This window comes from Barbatula barbatula, assembly GCF_947034865.1.
Source record: "Barbatula barbatula genome assembly, chromosome: 4".
NCBI classification, from domain to species: Eukaryota; Metazoa; Chordata; class Actinopteri; order Cypriniformes; family Nemacheilidae; genus Barbatula; species Barbatula barbatula.
Window position 1 is genome coordinate 5,149,241 of NC_136768.1, and position 21,421 is coordinate 5,170,661.

Sequence of the window (21,421 nt, forward strand, 5' to 3'; positions counted from 1 at the left end):
TTATACACGACCTTGACCTGAAATACATGGCGGTCTATGCTTCTCTCGTTCTCCTGTGATGTTTATATTTATCATTAATTAATTAACCAATATTTTGGTGCTTGGGAAATTGTTAGCCTATTGCTCAAATGATTAAAAGTGATAAACTGAATTCACGATTAAGTTAAAAAATGCATTAAGTTTATACATGTGCACTTGCCATCCTGTAGTTTACCAGTAGATGGAGACAAAGGCCAACTCTTTTTGAAAGAACTATGTATTTGATATGTCTATTTTACAAATACAACGATTTGACAACATTTATTTTATTTAAATACAAAAAAAGGTTAGATTTATTCTGTACGGCAGGGTTCAAGAAACAGTAAATGAAATAAAAACTGTAAATTTGCTCATTTATATGATTTCAATTACATGATTGCGATATTATTTTTATCTGGCAACAAAGGACATATGTCTGCAATAGCAATGCCTACATCCTTCAGAATCTTGCTCTTGTCTACCATCTGCAAAATAGCTTTAAGATTACTCCAGAATATTTGCTTCTTGTGTTCATCCGTGGGCCATTCAAGGTACGTTTTCTGCCTCAGCAAGGTTCTTAACTTCAGGAACTTCTTGGGCAGAGAGTCTCCTGGTATTGGTTCCAGCAGAATAAAGACCAGAGAGTCATCATTCACACTGATAGCCCTATGCTGGGCGAAGAAAAGTTCATAATTGCACCAATCACTCTTAACAAAGTTCTCTGACAGAATAAATAGTGTCTTGTAGCTACCCTCCACGCAATTGATTATGTTATCCACGATCCAATTTCCTGGTTCGAAGTCTCGTTCATGGACGCAAATGGATAACCCCGACCCTTCTAATTCTGGAACCAACTTAGATTCCACCCAAGCTGAATCATGTTGACTGTAGGAAATGAAGGCGTGATAGCGAAATGTGACGTTGAGTAATCGATCATCTCTCTTGTTGCCTCTACGCTTTACTCTTATCCACATCCAAAGCATTCTGGTGTACCACACGCCATCACAAGCATAGCAAGTAATTGCCATAGCAACTCCGATAGTCACTAATGTAGGCAGGACAACGGCAACCTGAAGCCCCGGCTGGCAAGACAGCCACCCAAGCTTATATTTCACCAAGAGCCTTCCTGAAAATGATGGTGGGGTACTACAAGCATAATCCTGAGGCCAGTCAGGGAGAAGTGATTTATTGAATGCTTTCAAAAACCAAAAAGAATCACAGCTACAGCTAAATGGATTGTGCCCTGCTTTCAAAGTCCTGAGGCTGGAAAGACCTTTCATTGCATTCTGGCTAATAAATGTAATTGCATTCTGGTCAATGTACAAGCTTGCCAGTGCTGGTGCATAAAGATCCGCTGGGATGACCTGTATGCTGTTAAAACCTAAAAATAGGTGTGTTAGCCTGGGAAACTGTGACGATAAATTTCCTGGAATAACACTGATGCCTGTTTTTGATAGGTCGATCTTCTGGAAATACGGTGAGAGGCAACTGAACACTTTATTTCCAAGATTGTTGTGACTGATTCTCAACTCTCTCAAGTGGTAGGGCCAAACGCATTGCTTATCGCTTATGAAAATGGAATTGAAACTCAAATCCAGATACTCTATGAGCTTCATGTCGTCAACCTTTTTGGCAATGTAGGCAAGGTCACTGAAGCGGTTGCGGCGGAGCGAAAGATGCCTCAACGCAGGAAATAGTTTTCGTGATGAACAAAACTGCCAGAACCCAGTATCATCCAGAAGATTATTGGACAGGTCCAAGACCTGTAGCGATCGTATGGATGGAATTAGATTGCACGGTAGGATATTCATCCCTGAGCCGGAAAACTTCAAGTAAGTCAGCTGATTGACTAATTCCATACTCATGTTTATATTGGGATAACGGTACTGATAGTGGTGCACGCCGTCAACTATAAATGCTCGTAAATTGGTTGTGTGTTTCTGCTTTGGTAGCTGAAAGCCATCAGGAGTGTCCTCATTATAGGTGATATTCAGAAAATAAATTTCTTCAATAGATGACATCCAAATGTTTTCGAAAAGTTTAACCATCACCGAGCTGTTCATCCAGGTATCTATGATGCGTAGGTGGCTGAGGAAACGTAAACCTTTAAACATCACGAACGGGTCGCTCTTGATGTTACACTGATCTGGAAATAATTTAACCAACTCAATTGTTTTGGTTTGAATTCGGTCAAAGTCTATAATCATGCTTTTGAAAATGTCTAAACGTTTACAAAAAGTCACTTTGAGAACTGCTTCCTCTAATGATTTCAGTTGTGAAAACGAGCCTTTTTCGTAGTGTTGCAATTCAGTGCCACTTCCAAATGTGAATTTTTTCAAACGTTTATTTCTAAGAGGAACAAAGTCATCCACATTAACAAAAGTAGCTTCTTTGCTACTGAACGCAAGGATAGAAAGATGACTTAGGTTACCAAATGATCTTGGAAGTGCATAGCTGGGATATCGATTGCTGGAAAGATCTAAGACGTTAAGCTGGGGCAAAGGCAAATTGGGGATGGTGGTCAGATGATTGTAGGAGATGTTAAGGACTTTGATTTCAGAGTTGCTGCTGAAGGCATCGGGAGAGATGTATTTAAGTCCACAATGTGTAACTTTAAGGAAGCAGAGATGGATTAATCCAGAGAGATCGCCATGAACAATGCTGTAAATGTCGTTGTGGGAAACGTCCAGATAAACTGTGTCATCTGATAGATTTGATGGTATTTTTCTAAGCCCACTGTTGCAAAGATCTTTTTTGTGCTCCGTCGAAGTGGAACAAAGTCCAGATTTTCCATCTTCACAATGTGCTTTAAACAGAAACACGATCAGACACGTGAGCTTCAGAGGCCAGTTGGTGGTCAACATACTGTGAAGATAAAAGATTAGAATAGAAGACTTTTTTATGTAAATACAAAAGCAAAACAAATGATACATTATTACGTTATTATTTATCCCTTTTGTTTATCCACAAATAACACTTTACCTCAAATAAACCAATCTGATCTGAAATAAAATTGTAGAAATGGTCATTTACCTCAGATTTCACCTGTTGCCCCCTCAAAAGACATGCAAATGTGACATGAATAGGAGTTTATGTGCGATAAAAAGAGAGTATATAGCCTCATAAAGGAGTGGCTTTAACCAATAAAAAATTACACAATAGCTATTATGTTTTTGAACTTCTCTAAACAACCGAAACTTTTTTTAATGTCCCTTATATGGACAAAATTGTGAAATTAGATCACATGCGTTCTAGAAACAACTTATTTTGCTTTTTGTTTACCATTATATATCATTGAATCTGGTTAATTATTATTTTCATTGTTTCTCTTTTTCTGAAACGCTCATTCCTTGATATAAATTCTAGTTTTAAATCTGTTGCATTGTTTGAAGGTCACATTGCAAGATGGCATGACACTACTGCACATTCACAACCTGTCCTGCAACTGCTCCACCAACTCAATCTATTCTAGAATACATTACATTCTATTACATTTTCTATATAAAGCATATTGTGCAAGACAGTAGGCTGCTTGGATATTTTTACTTCAAACGTTAACACACAAACAAGACGTATTTGTAAATAGTCACAATGTTTAAAAGAGGAATACCCAGTCTTTCACTATGAGATGCTGTGTCAGCAAGTGACAAGGACCTTCTTCCTTCACACTGTTACACAAGCAAGGAATGGCGCACTTTACAATAAGTGGGTTGAATAAGACAATATAAAACTTCCGCTTGCGAAAAAAGCTCTTCTGACTAGTAATGTCTACAAATATTCTTATAGCTGTTTAAACCAACCACTTAAGCAATCGGATATTTCGCAGTAAACGAAGCATTATTAGTCTTCGTTTTTCCGAAAGCATCCGACAACGATGCGTCTCTTGCTTCCGAAAACCCCCGATCACGCCGGCCTCCTCGACTTTCCGAAAACAGCCGAGCGCGAAGCGGCCGCTTTCCGGAAGATCCGGGTGCTGTGGCTTCAACATAAACAGCAATGGCGGAGGCAGCGGCAGCGTCAACAGCGGCTCCAGCAGTTACCGGAGGCTGGACCAAGCACGTAACCTGCAGGTTAGTGAAAATTCGCATAGCAACAGAGTTATGTCAGTGTTAGATGGACATAAATATATGAAGCGCAAACGGCTGTCTGATCGTCGATGGCGAGGCGTTCGACAGCGCTTCTGTCTTTGTGCTGAAGTGGATGTGTGTGTTTGTTGTTGTAACGCGGCGATGAGTGGTTGCTGTTTGCGATCTTTAGTTTCTTTCGGTTTCTGCCACATCCGTGTATGTGTTTGCAACAAGGCAGCACCTACACTACATATGGCATTCCGTGTGACAGCCCAAGGTTCAAGGGGGGCATTCAAATCAGATTGGGCACCTGCCAGTTTGTCACCATGTGTCTATGATTTCTGTTGTTCGTAGTCAGATTTAAATAAGTTATATGAGAAGTTGTTTCAATCGATATCTATACAGTGTTGAGGTTGTCAAATGTAACATGCGAACATCAGTTTGGATATTGTTAGTATTGTGGGTTAATATACATGCCTAATGGTTTCCCTATGTGTTGTTTATATGAATCTGTGTCGTGCCACAAATATCAATAATTATCTTTAATGGCTCGGATCATTTAACATGTGAAACTTTGTTAAGCTTCTGGCTGTTTAGTTTAGCTGTACAAGCCTACAAATGCATGGCTGTATGTCAAACTCTACTTCTTTTCTAGATATTTCATGCACGGCGTTTGCAAAGAGGGTGACAACTGTCGATATTTACACGACCTCAGCAGCTGCAAGCCGACCATGATCTGCAAGTTCTTCCAAAAGGGATCCTGTGCTTTTGGGGACCGTTGTAGGTAAGCTGTATAATGATCAAGCGTGATTCGCGCAGCATTAGGACCAGGCGTGTTTCCCTGAAATGTGCTTTAAAACAACCTGCTTTTGACTTCATCTATATAGCTATTTTGAAATCCCGAAGGTAACGTAACCTGTATTTCTTTGTTGTTGACTGCGGCGCGTGAGCGTGTTAAATGCACTTGCGGCTTCTGAGAAGTGTTGTGCTGTGCATTGCTTCATCGCTTGTGACATACGATATGCACAATTTTCTGTAAACAAGTTGTTGAATCAAAACCGGACAGCTTAAACTGTAGTCGCAATGAGCTGCTTTATGTCGTAGGAGAGTTAATGTTGTATAAATGTACAGCTAAATTTGTCTAGACCACAGATGCGATGGAAAAGCTTACTGAAACTTTAAGAAGACCATCGTATGAAATTGCATGTACGCCTGGAGCAGTGTGAAAATTAGCCTGCGAGCCAGACGGTGCAGACGGCGTTTGTCTCATGTGTCTGCGGTCAAGTGCATCCCCATAGTAACTGCAACCCCCAGCGCAGCAGTATGGGAATGTCTTTGTTTGCCGAGGCTGTTCTGTGACAGCGTTGTGTCTGGGCAAGAGCTCGCTCTTCCTCTGTTCGAGAGGGCCATTCCTGCGGTTTCGCAGGCTTGATCTTAAATATCTGATGTCTGGGTTACGGATTGACGTCTGACGGAGCTGTATTGTCAGGATTACGATTCTTGTGGCTGTCAGAGGGAGATGCAGTGCGGCTTTTGTTCCCTACCGCATATTTTTCTCATGTCTGGGGGGGGGGGGGTGGGGGTGTTACGGGTCGACCGGCTTCATTGAGTGTCCATAGAAAGGCCTTAAATGCATGCGTTATTATGGCTGGATTCCTTGGCTTTGTCTCTCTCCCTCTCCTCGCACCCCTCCACCACCACTCTGGGGGCCAAACAGAGCAATACACTGCAGTCTGCATGGCAATTACATAACCCCTGTGTTAACATGCATGCTGTCTCTCTACCCCCTCTCTCTCGCACTCTCTCTGTGGCTGTTGCTGCTGTCGTCAGGTTCATTTGGTTCGCGCCGCCATTCTGCAGTAGCCACTTGTGTCATTTATTCATGTGACCTCATCCACCTCCACAGATAGACTGACACAGATATACACACTTGGCTTTGACGTGTTTGAGGGAGGAATGACTGTGATTACTTTTTTTTAAAATATAAAAATGTATGTTATGAAAAGCAATCTTGTTGGTTGTCATAAGTAATTGTATGCACCCAATGCTTGTCCACACTGGGACGCTAATCGTGCATGTTTATTGCCGACGTTTATGCCTTGTGACTTAACAAAGGGCGCTAATTTGAGTGTGCACACCAACATGCAATACGGCAGGCATAAAAGCGTAATAATAAAAACGCTTCGGGCTCGTTTTATTTTAGGTTTGAAACGCCATGTTAAAACTGGTCGGTTAAACGCGCCGAAAAACGTCTCGGACAAACTCTGTCGATACATTTTTTTTTTTTTGCATTTGAAATGTCATTATGAGCATTATTAAAGTATAATTGTATTTGTGAATCAAAATGAATTTGGTTTTATGATGGCCTTTTACAATATGAACAAGAGACAGTAACAGGGCTGTTTTGTGAGGTTATGACATAATCTCTGTAGGTGGCTTGTCGCTACGTCATGGGTGTGAACAAGTCATGTGCTACTCACCATGGTAATCACATTTGAAGAAAAATATCACCAGTGGAAAACCCTTTGACACCTAAAACCGAGAACAAACAACAAAACAACATAATTATAATGTGCTGAAGTTTTTAAGGCCTTTAAAACATGTTTTGAGGTTCAAGTCACAAAAAAACCCTAGAAGATGTTTGCGTATGTTCTCTTTCTTGATGGCGAGGTCAGATCTCTGCGTGGGTCGCGCTGTCTGTTGTTGTACTGCTTGTTCTTACAAAAATCTCACTAGGTAGTAGATGTTTTTAAAAGCATTCATGCTACACTATATAGGCTTTGGCTGGTATTCTGAGTATGTTGCACGGCTTATCTATCTGTCTACTCTTTACTGTTTTTTTATAAATATTTTAATCTCATTTGCATTTTGTCCCAGGAATGAACATACCAAACCTACCAAGCAAGACGAAGCCCCTAGTTCCAAGCCGTCTGTGCCGCTGTCTGCTGCTCCCCTTGCTGGCATTCCTGATCCAGCGTCTGATGGACCAGGTGGCACGACCGGCGCCCAGGAGAAGCCCCAGAGCTCAGGGGCAGTGGACTGGGTCAATGCAGCTGAGTTCGTGCCAGGGCAGCCCTACTGCGGGAGGGGTGAGTGCAGCGGGCAGAGATGTTTAGGTAACGCTGTGAAGTTGTTCTGAGAATAAAAACAAAGCATTTAGGTTTGATATGGGTATAAATACAATGATTATATCACCTTTTTTATATTTGACTATTTAGATTTGCACCAGATTTATTCAGTGTTACCCATTATAAACTGTACTAATAAAAATCAGAATGAACAACTTTGTATGCAATGTTAAGATGCACGAATGCAGAATGTTAAAATGTCTTGGAAAGCATCCAATCACAGTTCAGAGTTGGAACGGTCTGCTTTACGATGCTGCATGCGTGGATAATTGGCCCTGTTACTAAAAGTGGACTGACCCTGCACACAAAGCACATCTTAGGTTATGCTTTACCACTGTATAATCCTGTTCTCACTGGCCCTGGCCCACTTAAATTCATCTTAAGTGGTGACTTCATCAGCAAAGAGCTGAAGGAATAGTGCTGTTTCAATTCCTAGTTTTTGGAAGGCTGCCAAAAGCTCTCGCATTATCAGACTAGCAGGTGCTTTTTCTTTGGGGTTTACTGCAGTGGCTTCTCGAACATTTCGATATAAAGAATCACGCTTCAAGCGGACTGTGGACAAACATGTAAATTAATTTGACTATTTATTACACCTCTCTAATTTATGCCTTATAAATTCATTTGTATGAAGCCCAAAAGTGTAACATCCAACGTCGTTTTGAAACGCCTGTGATTTGGTGCAGTTATCAATGTTTTAAGATAAACGTATCACCTTTGTTTTATTCAGAGTTTTTGTCCTAACCAGTTCCAACTTTACGTTGTCGCCCAGCCCACTGTGCAAAAACACTTTTCATAACTGTACATTAAACATCCGATCATTTCATTTTGTTTCCCCTTAGCTGACCCAGTGCTGTTGGAGGGTTCTGGCCCACTCATTGAAGAAGAGTATGAGAAAGAAATAGCTAACAAAGAACTGAAGAAACAACTGTGCCCGTATGCTGCCATCGGCGAGTGCCGCTATGGCCTAAACTGCGCTTATCTCCATGGTGACGTTTGTGACATGTGCGGCCTACAGGTGCTCCATCCAACTGACACCTCTCAGCGCTCACAACACATCAGGGTGAGTTGTAGAAACAATAACTCTACCTTAAATCGATTCTGTTGTCTGTGCATTTACAAGAATTATTCACTCAAAACAAAAAAATCCAATATGATTTTTGTATGTAGCATGCAAACTGTACAATTGTTACAGCTCTTGTTCTGTTGGAATATAACATTAAGAACAGACATCGTTTGTTAATATCAGGCCTGCATCGAGGCTCACGAGAAGGACATGGAGATCTCATTTGCCATCCAGCGCAGCAAGGACATGATGTGTGGCGTGTGCATGGAGGTGGTGTTCGAGAAAACCAACCCGAGCGAACGCCGCTTCGGCATCCTCTCCAACTGTAGCCACTGTTACTGCCTCAAGTGCATCAGAAAATGGAGAAGCGCCAAGCAGTTCGAGAGCAAGATCATAAAGTATAACCCCCCTTACGATAATTAAATGAGTACTAAAATTAAAGAGACTTTGAGGAGGCTGTCTTAAATCTTTCGTACGCTTGGCAGAGAGAAATTGAAAGTGTCCACTTCCTGTCAAAACGATTTTGTCACAATGAAAGAGAAAACTATATATTTTTTTATTATGACAAGTTGATGTTCCTCTGTCAGGTCCTGCCCGGAATGTCGAATCACATCCAACTTTGTCATACCAAGCGAATACTGGGTAGAGGATAAGGAGGAGAAGAAGAAACTTATTCAGAAGTACAAGGATGGGATGGGGTACGTACTAAAAAATGATGCCTACTAGATTTGAGTTTAAAAGAAAAACAGCTGTTATTTTCTTGATCACTTCATTCTAAACCTGTGTTACTTTGTATCATTTGTAAAACAGGAAAGGTTCACTTTTGAATGATGCTTTTTTTCCATGTAATGGAAGTGAATGGGGACCAGGGCTACCAAGCTCCTAAATGGAAAAAAAGGAACATGACTTCTGTACTATATTCCTAGTCTTCTGAAACCATATTATGTCAGAATATACATGGCGGAATTAGTTTTAGTCCATTGCAGAGTAAATTACAGTATTAAAATTTTAGGTTGTACTGTTTCTTTAAATATGCAGTTTTGTTGCGAAATTTAGCTGAAACTTTTTTTTGTGTAGTTATTAGTGTAACTAAACCAACTATCCGTCCTCTTGTTTTCCAGGACTAAACAATGCCGATATTTTGATGAAGGCCGTGGGACCTGTCCGTTCGGAGCCAACTGCTTTTACAAGCACGCCTTCCCTGACGGCCGTCTCGAGGAGGCTCAACCCCAGAGGAGACAGACCGGCTCTAACGGAAGAAACCGGGTAAAGCTATACTTTTGACATGAGTGCCATCATTTGCGTGAAAGCATATCGCCTTTACTTAATCATGTAAAGGAATTTGATCTATCGAGCCATTAATGGATCGCTTTTGCGTTGCAGAATTCCAGACGTACGCCGCTTTGGGATCTTCTCGACGAGCGGGAGAACAGCAACTCCTTTGACAACGAGGACGAGGAGATGGTGACGTTTGAGCTGAGCGAGATGCTCCTCATGCTTCTGGCGGCCGGCACAGACGACGACGTCACCGATTCGGAAGACGAGTGGGATTTGTTCCACGAAGAGCTGGACGATTACTACGAGCTTTACCTATAGCATCCTTCCCGAAGTCTAACCCCGTGCACTCCATTTCTATCCCTGTTAGTAACTAGACAGGATTCTGTCTCGTGTGGCTGATGGGCCGTAGCGTCTTTTCCCCGTGTTGTGGCAGTGCCTTTCGGCAGGCCGTTAAAAACAATGAATTCATTTCAAAGCCGATAAATGAATATTAAAAACACACGTCAAAAGACATACGATTAGCTCTTGTGATAAACTCTTTTCTAAAAAAGCCTTCTCCATACTGTCCATGTCTGGTTAACGTTCTAGAAAAAAGTATAAAGAGCAAAAACAAAGTAATTTAAAAAGCGCAAAAAAAGGACACTAAGTTATAAATATATATATATATATATGATCGGAAAGTATAGCTAAGCTAATAAACCTTGTGTGGGTTTCACATGTTTATCATTGACTGTGAGGGATACAGCGACTGTATATGACTACACTAATTGGTGGCTGTTTTAATGCTTCTGATATTTTAAAAATATCTCTCTTCTAATGCACTGATTTTGACTGGGTGGTGGTGGTGAGTTCTGTGATGTCACAATGCACACGGTAACGTTCACGCGGGGCGACCTGTAACATTGAACATTTAACCCTTGATTTAATGTCCTTATGTTACTCTCTATTAAATGATCCACTGAGTTGTTTTTGTACATGTTTAGCTGTACCTGATTAGCTGTGGTATTCAATGGACAGTCCCACCTAAGAACTGAGTGCACCGATACTGCTGTGAATCTGGGCTCCCGAAAGCGGACTTCAATGCATTTGAATATGAAGCCGAATGTTTCATCAGTTTAACTGTCTGTTAATTGTAAATCTGTTTCGCTTCAGTGAGTATTGCATATTAAGCTCATTTGGCAGTTGTCAGACCACAATCACCCGATTGTTATTCGGTTCTTGTCGAACTTGGTTGATATGCATATGTTTATACAGAAATGTGCTTGTTTTCTATGGTTCAGAACCATCCAATGTAACTTGAAATTAAAGTTTATTATCAAACGATTCTGGTGTGGTGTTTCATCTGAATTTTGTTAGATCATTCAGCCATTCCGAAGTTACAGATAAATGGCTTTCTCTCTTCTGCTAAACACAGAAAACAAAGTTTTAAAGAATGTTGTTAACCAAACAACATGGTCTCCCATTGACTTCCATTGTACGGACACAAAACAAACCGAGACGTTTGTCTTCTATTGTGTTCCACAGAAGAAAGATGTTGTTGTTTTTGAACAAGCAGGGTCGACAAATGTTGATGAACTATCTTCAAGGCTGCTAATAGGTTAAAATATAACCTTCATGTCTGTTACATTCTTAATCTGTATGCTATTATTTTATTTCGTGATTTCAGGATATACCTCCACTCTCTTGGTTATGAATTAACAAGTGTTTATGTGGTGCTAAACTGATGTAATTCCATATTGTACCAAACATGTCTAAAAAAACAATGCAAATTATAACCTATGAAAAGAACTTTATTTGTATGTGAAATATGCAAACTGATACTGTAACATTTTATAAAGCTTTGTATAATACAAGTACATAAGAGTTATCATCAGATGTCCCACACATTAAAAACCAGGATAAAGTTCAAACTAGGCGTCTGTTGTCCTACATTGGGCTATATTCTGACTAAGTCATTATGCATGAACGCACATCATTATACGAACAAATGTAGACTGTATCTGGGTAGACTACACTGAGGTTGCTCGCAACAAATCTTTTAAGATTGATGGATGCAATAAACTGCAGTTTACATTCAATAAACACATGAGCGATGCGAAGTACTCAAAATGAAACAATGCATCCAACACAAAAATAAAAATTATGTTTTTATGATATTAATAAAGAGAATATTTATTTATATATAGCCTATAAGAGTTATTGTTAAGAGTTGCACAATTGTTAAAATGACTTTTAATTTTGAGTTTACGTTCTTACGTCACACGTTACAGGTGCTGTCCACGGCGGTGGTGCTGAATTAATGGATATCAATAGTTCGACAATCAATTATTCACTCTATACAGAGACTGCTTCACTGCGTTCTTTAAAAAATAAGCACTTGAGAAATAGTTGAAGTTGCATTTATTTGGACTCGTAGGATAAAAAATAAAACAAATTGCAAACTAAATCCAACCATGGATATTATTGGTGTACGTGTATTGCGCATGGAGACTGGGTGCGCAAGCGTCGCATTTACAGCGCGAAGCATGAAGCTTGGGCCGTGTTTATTAAAACATTAAATATAATAAACATTATGAATGACACTTACAATATCAAGGGGAATAAACAAGTATGCCACATTTGCGCACCCCTATACAAGAGGTATTAAACTTATTCATTCATGACACGTAAAATAAAAGGTTAGTGAATGTGTGTTGTTTCGACATTTTCTATTTCAAATGTGTGCCATGAGATAGCCTACCTTTGATTATACCTGTGTTTGGGAACCCCTAATTTATATTATCATATATAATTGCTGCATAAATTATAGCTAGGTTTTCACGAATGAAATGCACTAAAAGCACTTTGATTAAGCCAAAATATTTTATAATATAGGCTCCTCCAAATTATTTGGGTTGCCAGCTGATGCACATTATTGAGATAATTTCATTAAAAAGCCAACAACCATAAGTGTAAAGACAATTACGTTATTTGCATGAAAACACGTCAATATACTGGCATTTTCTCACATTAGAATTGTATTTGTATAGACTGCGATGTAAGAAGCTGATTTCCACAGTGGCCACTAGCGGGGGGAACTCTTAAAAGTGGAAATGTATAGCTGACTTACAGAAGGTATACTTAACTAAGAACGATTCGGGAAACACATATTAACGATAAGGTGCAGCTTAAGGTATGACTTAAGAACGACGCGTTAAGAAGGTTTCGGGAAACGCGCCCTAGTCCTCTACACAGGTGCACATTCCATTCCAACACAACTCCGTTACAGGTTTTCCTCCTCAGCCCCCCAATCCGCTATCATTACACAGGCAGAGCCAAAACAAGCCGAGGGGAGAAGGTATGAGTACAATGACTGCTGAAATCATAAAAGACATCTCCGCGACAAGCTTTCCCCAACCCGACTCACCTGTTTCCTCAGCACCGGAAAACGGACAGCTGTTATTCATCCGAAACGTCGCGTCCCGCCGGGATACGCAGACCACCAGCGGCAGCGCGAACCTCGACGGGGGCAGCTCCCAGCCTCTCGTATCCTCAGCCACAGCCGAACCCCAGTCGTACACCATGACATCGGGCGAATTCATGCAATCCACGCCTCTGTTCGCGCAGAGGTCCAGGAAGAACCTGTTTTTTAAGATCTTATGTTTCCTCGCGCTCCTTCTCCAGGGTGGTATGCTGGATTTCTACCTCATCATCTTCACGGATCTCTACTGGTGCTCGTGGATAGCCACGGATCTGGTGGTTATATCGGGATGGGGGATCTTCTTCATGAAAAACGCGAGAAGCAAGCGAGAACGCGCGTGCGGTTTCCACCAGAAAAGCTCCATCTTCGGCTGCAATCTTGGGGAGTTCACCTTCGCGTACCTGGCATGGCTCATCTATGTGATCGCGTCCACCCCGAAGGTGGTGCTCATTTTGGAAACGTCCATACTGGATCTCATCGCCCTGAAAGTGCCGTTCGGCATCACGGGTTTTAAAATAACCATGTTACTCTGTGCGCCCTTGCTTTACTGTCTCATCAACTCCATTATTGAAGATCCCAACGGTGCCACGCGTTTCCATTCCCAAGGTTGCTTCCTGGGCACCTGCATTGATATCCTGGACAGCTTCACTTTGGTGGAAATGCTCCTTAAAAATGAAATCCCCGACGTGTACCTAAAGTACACGGTCATATCTGTGTATTTCATCGCGTTGGGCGTTCCGGTTGTGTGGCTTTATGAGTTGACGGCCTCGGAGATGAACTGTCGCTGGATTTGGGCGAGGTTCTTCACCGGTTTGCTGGTTAACGCACCGTTGCTGGTGGTCAGATGTTTCCTCGTGTTCGTTTACAAAACGCCCGTTTCTGTTTTCATGTTCAAAAACGTGTTGTTTTTGGGGTGTAAGTGCCTGGAGATGATCGATCAGTGCGCGTCTCTGAGGGGTGCCCGGAGGTTTTCACGTGGACGCGGTGGCAACGCGGCCCAGTTCTCTCATTGCGTTTCAGAGAACGACATGTGTCCTCATGGTTATGTGAACACGTTGGCTGTCAATACTCAGTCGTAGGTGCGTTTGACGGAGGCCACGTACTACACAGTGTGTATCAGCCCATTTAAGGGGAGGTACTACAGGTGAATGTTTTTCTTCTTTTAATTTGCTTTTAGTCGAATGAATAAATCCAATATAATTAATAAATAAATAGGTCCAAGTAAACACGAGCCTTTTGTGACACCCCTCTTAAAAATGCTTATTAAAGCACCAACAGTCTTACTAAATATGCAAATAATTGCATATTGCAACAAAGGTCAAACAGTGTAGAGTTTCTCATCTGGGGCCCTAAAGTTATTTGAAAACAAGCATTCAAACATACTCAAATAATAAAACAATATATTGCTTGTTTAGTTATTTTTATAACGATTAAGGAATATACATCTTTCAGGTCTCTTTAAAATGTGAGGGGAATCCTTAGATGGTGAATCAAAACGTCATTTATTTAAACAATCCGAAAATAAATATATATTTTATTACAAAATAAAAGCACGTAGAAAGCTAACTTAAAAAATTATTTTAAAATTAAAAATACGGTAACTGATGTTAATGAAATAGGCCTAACAAAGTTTATTAAATGTTGGGTGATGTTGGTTGATGTTGCAATGTCTAAAAAAGGTTCCACCAAAACTATAATTCATGCCTGTAGTACCTTCTTTTATGAATGATGTGTCGTGCTCCTTCACTCTGAACCGGTGCTACAACCAAACCACTCAATGTGCCAATGAAGAAACATTCCCACCCGTGACCTCTGCAGTATTTACTCCATGTTATGGACGTGACTGTATACCAGTGCTTACACGACAATAATGACGAAAACCTTTTATTTGCACTTGTTTTGTGAGGCACTTTAATTGCGTGAGAACTGTGCAACAGAGGACATGTTATAAGTGCAATGTTGTATCATTCATTTTCTATGTCCTCAATCTTTTTTCAGTAGACATAGGCCGATGTTTCTAGTGTTTTCAAAGATGTTCTTAAACAACGCACTTCTCAAAAGTGTAAATATGCCTTGTGACTTGTGCACCAGATTGTGAACGTGATGTGGTCCCTCCCCATGTTAAATTCTTGGCAAATGGCAGTGGTACTTACGAATGTGACGAGGTGTATGATACAGATTTATGATGTTTCTTAATGTTAATATATACGACTTTAAGTGTAGAATTTATGAGGAAAACTGTAATCCATCTTAAATGACCAAACTTCCACTTGCCGTCCACAACCAGCCAGATCACTTCCATGGTGCCATCCCATCAGACCTAGGCTACCTCTCGCTACCAAAAACCATGAACACATGGGGTTATTAACTTCAGATGCTATACATTCATGCCAGTAAATAAGGTATCAGGCAGTTACTGATATTTTAACTGGCCGAGAAAATGCTGTTAGCATTGATAGAAAGATAGAATACAAGGACATATAGTCTACATGCACTGCATCTGTGGGAATGATAATCCAGATATACATAATACAAGATCAATGTACATTACTTACACCAAGAATAACAGCAACCCATATATCAAGTATTAAAAAGAATTTGCTTTCTATTTCAATCTCACTCCAACTCTCAAGCTTAACCCTAAAAGGCAAACTTGTCGTCACTTGTCAACAAGGTTATAAGCAGAGTATATATATTCTAAAATAACAACATATTACTAACCAATGTGCATCTTATTATTATTATGACTATTATTACGTATACATATTACTATTTAAGTTTTGTGCTTTGAGGATGGGGTACAGGGTGAGCTAAACATGTTAAATATGCAGGCCGACAGTGCATTATGGGATTTTTGTGCCTCATCGCGCAGTATATAACCCAACAACTGTGTGTATATCACTGCATACTACGCATGTTTTTTTGAACCACAGGTTTTATTGTATGTACAGTATGTACAAAACCTTTTGATAAGGAACGCTATTTCCAAACCCAACTCTATATTTAATCCACTTTAATGTTTTACAGAGGATTTTCTCACAAGGGCTTCATTTAGCAAATTGTGTTACGGTTTACATACACGACATTTACTGTAACAGTCCGGATAAATGCTGGTTAGATTAGGTAAAAAAAACTCAGATTAAATTAAGTGGGAGTTATTATTGACAGATATTTTAAAAATATTACGGTAAAAAGCACATGGCAATATTACCAAAGAGTGCTGCTTTATGAAATTAGAAACATCGAAAATTACATACAGATTCTTACAGAGTAATAGAAATAAATCAAAATAAAAAGCAATTCCAGTGCAATATACAAACAAATCACATCACGAACAATTTACCGAACAAGCCCAACAGAAATACTTTAACTTGTGTTGAATAGTTACACATAAGCTCTAAAAGTGTGTCTTCTGCTGTTCTGTATACACCTGTTTATTAAGATACTTGTACAGTAAAAGTAAATTGATCACACTGATTTGCAAATGTCATCATTTCATATATATCCGAAATTGTTATATAAAATAATTAAATAATGCATATTAATCTCTCTAACACTATCTGGAACTATAGCCCTGATCCGACCCCTCTGATGGTCTGGTTTGTGAAGCTCCATCCATTTCATGTTCCTCCACCTCCACTGGTTGGGATAAGTCCATCTCCTGGTTTAACTGGAAGCTGTCTTCCATTGACGGCGGAGGTGCTGTGGCTCCCAGAGGAGTCCAAAGAGTGTTAAATAAGTCCACCAGCTGCTGAACAGCTTGTTCGGAAGGCGGTGCAAAGGACTGACCATCGCTCTCCGACTGTTCCTTTACGGAAAACATTTCATTCAATCTTGATTCCAAAGGAGGATGTGATGGTTCCACAGATACTGGTTCCCCAAGGACATACGGGTAGCTCGCAGGGCCATTGGGGATCATACCAACGATAGATACTTCAAGAGGAGGTTTCACTTTCGGATGATTGGAAACCACTTGGCTGTGATGTGAATGGACCATGGGACTGATCATCCTGACGGAGCACTCCTCAGGGATGTCGCGTATTTGTGGAATCACGGCACAAACACTGTGGGTCTCCTGGTGGATTTCCACCTCATTTACAAGGATCGGAAGACCGTGGTTATACACAGGCTTCAACTCGTAAATGGGCTGCACTCCAGTTTGGACGTCAAGAAGCGGGCTGGAATCTCCTCTCACGTCATCTTCGCTGTTCACGCACTCGTTCTCAAACCAATCCGGATTCTCCATTTGGTAGGCCTGGAAGGTTTCTACGGCATCCCTCAAGGCTTTTCCCGAAGGGCACTTGTAGTAGTCGTCTTTGCTGATACCTTTAATGCAATGCATCATCCCTTGCTGATATTTCTCCATGTCGAGAATGTGAAAGTAGAGCTCTTCGAAATGCTTCATCAGCTTGTACTTCACCGCAATGTCAAACATAGAGGGCACGTCGCATTCGCTGCTTATGTCATCGAAGTACGCCACCAAATACTTTCCGTAGGAAGCGGGATACTGCATATCAGGTGTGATCAGCTGGAGGGCAAGGGTCAGCATGTCTCCAGTCGGAGATCGTGCATCTTCACGCAGAAGGATGCGAGGCTCACCGCAGATAGCGCCCCATTTCGCCTGCATCCCTTGGGAACACAGGACCAAGATCTTGCCCGAGTTTTGCTCGATGCGACGCTTTTGTTGCTCGATCCACTGCAAGCGGCCAATGGTGCCGAGCCATGTAGTATCGAGCAAGTCTAGCACAACCTCCACCCCGCATTTGGCTCGCAGGAAGGCAGAGAGTTTTAGCACTATGTCTGTGTATAGAGGATGATCCATGGAGTAGATGATCAATACAGATCGTGAGCCAGGTGGAACAGGCATTTCGGGTTCATGAAGGTTGTAAGGCTTTTCTGGATCTAAAGATGTTGGAAACATGAAAAGTTTATAAGTAAAATTGATATTTTACAGCACAATAGTAAATAATAAACACATTTACAGTTTATGTATATAATGAGACTAAGACAGGAGGCTGCAATCACTTTTATTTCAAACAGAGGTATTTCAATTATAAAAATAATATATAGAAAAACTGTTTTTAATATCACTGGGATTTCTGTTGATATATGCTTTTTTAACTCACATCTTTTATCTTTGACATGATAAAGATAAATTGTCTACATTTAATATCAATATTTACCTGTCTGTGGTTTCCTGCAGCGCAAATAAATGGCATAAAAAACAAGGCCACAAATGAGGAGGCTTAAACCGACATAAATGAGCCATAGCATTGAAGTTGTGCAGTTGGGGGTTGGTGGTGGTTCTGATAAACATAAAATGATAGATCTTATGAAATATATTATATTATAAAAAGGTTTAATCTACAACAAATGGCAGTCAAAAGCTGTATTCAAAGGTTACCATACACACCAGAACAAATGTTAAATTTGTGATTCTTGCGGGGACAGTCATTGCCACACTTGGGGAAAAATGGCTTGATCTAAATTAAAAGAAATTGTTAAAAAAACACAAATACAATTATGAACATTGCATAAAAGAAGCATTCATTCTTTACAGTAGCATTTGTGTATTATTTATAATGTAGTTAAGATGTAATGGAATGAATGATTATGGCTACACACCTCAGCATAAAAATTGCAGCATGTCTTCGGCCAGTTATCCAGGTCATACGTCACTTTTAGTAATGACTGACCATCCTAAAAAAGAGACATTTACAATGATGGCTCTTGATGTGAGAGATTCAGCTAAATGTTTGAACGTTATTAGGAAAATATCCCATTTGATTCATGTATACATTTATGTGGATATATCTCATATAACTCATTAAATAAAAGTCTATGTAAAAATTTACCTTAAAAATAGTCTTCATTTGGAAGTCCTTGTTGCACTTTACAAAAACATAGTAGTTTTCTGCATTCTTTCCAGGATTGAATGCAACAGAAAGAACAGGCTTGCCATCCAGACCTTCGGTCTTCCCCGCAGTAACATTAGGTTGCCACGTTTCCCCTATAGAGATAAGTCATGTGAATTTCCTGAAATATTTCTCACAAAATAAAACATACCAACTTTATGTGTTTCTATGTATATCGATGCTTGTCTAGTTAACAAATGTAAGTTCTTCTCACCTATTTCATAACAGATTTTGGTCGAGCGAATCAAAGGATCATCACAACCTATGGATAAATAGTTAATAACCTGAATATAAATTTTCATCAAGCATCATATTTCAGTGTTTTTAGTTGTAAAGAGCAAAGACGTCAGTGTTATACGTTATTTACCTGGAACAACAACTATTTGGTTAATGTTGTAATTGGTGTGTTCCAAATTTGGCTTAGGAAGATTGGAGACAGTCACTAGGTATGTAAGGCCTGGATCAACCACAACTTTATCCAGAGAAAAAGACCACTAAAACGGATAACATATTACATCACTTAAAAAGTCAGACATTTTTAGGATAAAAATATTAAGAAAAATAAATCTTGCCTTTTCACCATCAGAATTTCGCATGGAGTTGAGCGTTTGGAGGAACACGTAATGGACGCACAAATGCGCATTGGTAGCTAACTTGGTCACACTGATCTCTGTTCCTTCCAAAAAACGTATGCTTCCTTCAAGAAATGAATTATTGAAACTTCAGTGACTGCATCTCCTACACGTGGTTCACATACTTCAACACATATAACGCAAATCTGAAAACTCAACGTAAATTTAGATACAAACGAAACCATCCGTAATCTATAACCCACCATCATCCTTAGCTTTCCATTCTGCCACTATAACTGGCTCTAGTTCGCCTTTTTTGTTAGCTCTGACATCAATGATAGCCCTTAAATCATCTGGACCACTAGGAGTGAAATTTGATGGCTTGAGCAACCCATCATACATGCAGTTATCTATTGGGAAAATAATACAATTACTGATCAATAGGAATGTAGATATATTAAAGATATTTTGAAATAGAAAGCAAACAAAACACTCACTAAATTCTGGTTTACATTGTACTTCCTGGAAACAGAGAGAGAGAGAAAAAAGATCATACAAACATCAAAGGGGCCTCTAAACCCTCAAAGCCAGTATAACACTAAACTCTTTGTATCCGATCTCACCTTTTGTGTACAGTTCAGAGACAGCCCGTCATCCATAACATGCATGTTCAGCATTACAGGTATCAAGGTGAAACACACGACGACTCTCAGGTAGAAGAAACTCATGATGTAAGTTTGATCCTACATTAAGCCACATAGAACTGAAAACATGAGGTTTATTCCGCTTTGGATTGAATAAAGAGTGAATACGGCAGTAACAGTAGGCTACAGAGGACGGTAAACAGGTTGGCGTAGGTGCAGGAAACACTCGACCTACAAAAGCTTCCTGGAATTATGATTATAAGCAAAGTGACGTAACGTGACACATTTGCTGCGTCTTTGTTAAGAACGGCGATTTGAACTTTGATCTGATAATGATCACAGAACTTTCGCGCGTCATACGTCTCAACTTAATTTCATCCTCGTGTTAAATAATATGTTTTCAGTGAACATGAACGTTTAAAATATTCATGTATCGATACATTAAATAAAACAAGATGAGTAAATACACATGTTATTATTATGCTTCATAATATTAGCCTATTATAAACATAAACATGCAACGAAATACAGCGATTGCATGTTCTAAATAATGGTTTGTTTACTCATTGACGTCATACACATTTGCATGTTGGATTTCTTCGGAATTTTGATGTACGAGTTTTTCTTGCGCTCGCTTCCTCTTCCTTACGCCTTCTTCACCCCCCACACGAGGGCGCTACGTCACCACTGTACGTGTAAGCCAGAGAGAGTGCTGTGACTTTACCTGTAATGCCTATTTATACATCCTATTTTTGTTTTTGATTGTTTCCCTGTGTATGTAAAAACGAACAAACATGTCAAAAGAACATGTAGGATAATAAAAGGATAATACACTTAACTTAAAGCATATATGCATAGTGCATTATACAGATAGTGTAATGTATTTATATAAGTAATGCCCCTTATAATGTCTCATGAATAATTGTAACTACAGTTTATACATTATAACACTTATCTATTCATTGTTACACTTCGCGGTAACATTTTTGTATAGGGACACGGGGCCAGATTAACACTTCACTGTACCCCGGGCCATAGACCGCGGAACTGGGGGGGCCAGGGGGGCCACGGCCCGGGCAACTTTTGTACTCTGACAAACTATCTGACATGAATAAAAGCCTAAATTGTATCCGTGTTTTTACGAGCCAAACAATACTAGTCAGCACACAGCTTCACTCACTCTCACCAACTGCTGCGATAAAAAAAACTCACACTGACTGCTGCATTTTGATTTGAAATTAGTGTGCATTGTTTATCAACTACGACGTTACGTCGA

At 40.0% G+C, this 21,421-nt stretch overlaps 4 protein-coding genes across 5 annotated transcripts; 2 read left to right on the forward strand and 2 right to left on the reverse strand.

Annotated features, from left to right (window-relative positions):
- Window positions 1-298: 298 nt before the first annotated feature.
- Window positions 299-3,127, reverse strand: LOC306893006 (toll-like receptor 1). Its single transcript, XM_079454441.1, has 2 exons — window positions 3,052-3,127; window positions 299-2,883 (listed from the first exon to the last, which is right to left on the reverse strand). The coding sequence occupies exon 2, from the start codon at window positions 2,880-2,882 to the stop codon at window positions 408-410; it is 2,475 nt and encodes an 824-aa protein (XP_079310567.1). The 5' UTR covers window position 2,883; window positions 3,052-3,127; the 3' UTR covers window positions 299-407.
- An 850-nt stretch (window positions 3,128-3,977) lies between these two features.
- mkrn1 (makorin, ring finger protein, 1) lies at window positions 3,978-10,877 on the forward strand. 2 transcript variants are annotated; one of them, XM_079455049.1, is made up of 8 exons: window positions 3,978-4,088; window positions 4,741-4,869; window positions 6,963-7,174; window positions 8,053-8,273; window positions 8,460-8,674; window positions 8,864-8,974; window positions 9,398-9,542; window positions 9,660-10,877. In XM_079455049.1, the coding sequence occupies exons 1-8, from the start codon at window positions 4,015-4,017 to the stop codon at window positions 9,870-9,872; spliced, it is 1,320 nt and encodes a 439-aa protein (XP_079311175.1). In that variant the 5' UTR covers window positions 3,978-4,014; the 3' UTR covers window positions 9,873-10,877. The 2 variants fall into 2 exon arrangements, with proteins under 2 accessions (XP_079311175.1, XP_079311174.1); XM_079455048.1 differs by having other exon boundaries at window positions 3,996-4,088; window positions 6,963-7,201.
- Window positions 10,878-12,902: 2,025 nt separating this feature from the next.
- Window positions 12,903-14,093, forward strand: tmem121b (transmembrane protein 121B; the record flags this gene model as incomplete). Its single annotated transcript, XM_079454378.1, has 1 exon — window positions 12,903-14,093. One exon carries the CDS (start codon window positions 12,903-12,905, stop codon window positions 14,091-14,093), a length of 1,191 nt encoding a protein of 396 aa, XP_079310504.1.
- A 1,845-nt stretch (window positions 14,094-15,938) lies between these two features.
- On the reverse strand, window positions 15,939-20,814 carry il17ra1a (interleukin 17 receptor A1a). The gene is made up of 11 exons (XM_079454438.1): window positions 20,125-20,814; window positions 19,999-20,023; window positions 19,765-19,911; window positions 19,502-19,626; window positions 19,297-19,423; window positions 19,144-19,191; window positions 18,870-19,024; window positions 18,640-18,714; window positions 18,428-18,497; window positions 18,198-18,320; window positions 15,939-17,916 (listed from the first exon to the last, which is right to left on the reverse strand). Exons 1-11 carry the CDS (start codon window positions 20,227-20,229, stop codon window positions 16,571-16,573), a joined length of 2,346 nt encoding a protein of 781 aa, XP_079310564.1. The 5' UTR covers window positions 20,230-20,814; the 3' UTR covers window positions 15,939-16,570.
- Between the last annotated feature and the right edge of the window lie 607 nt (window positions 20,815-21,421).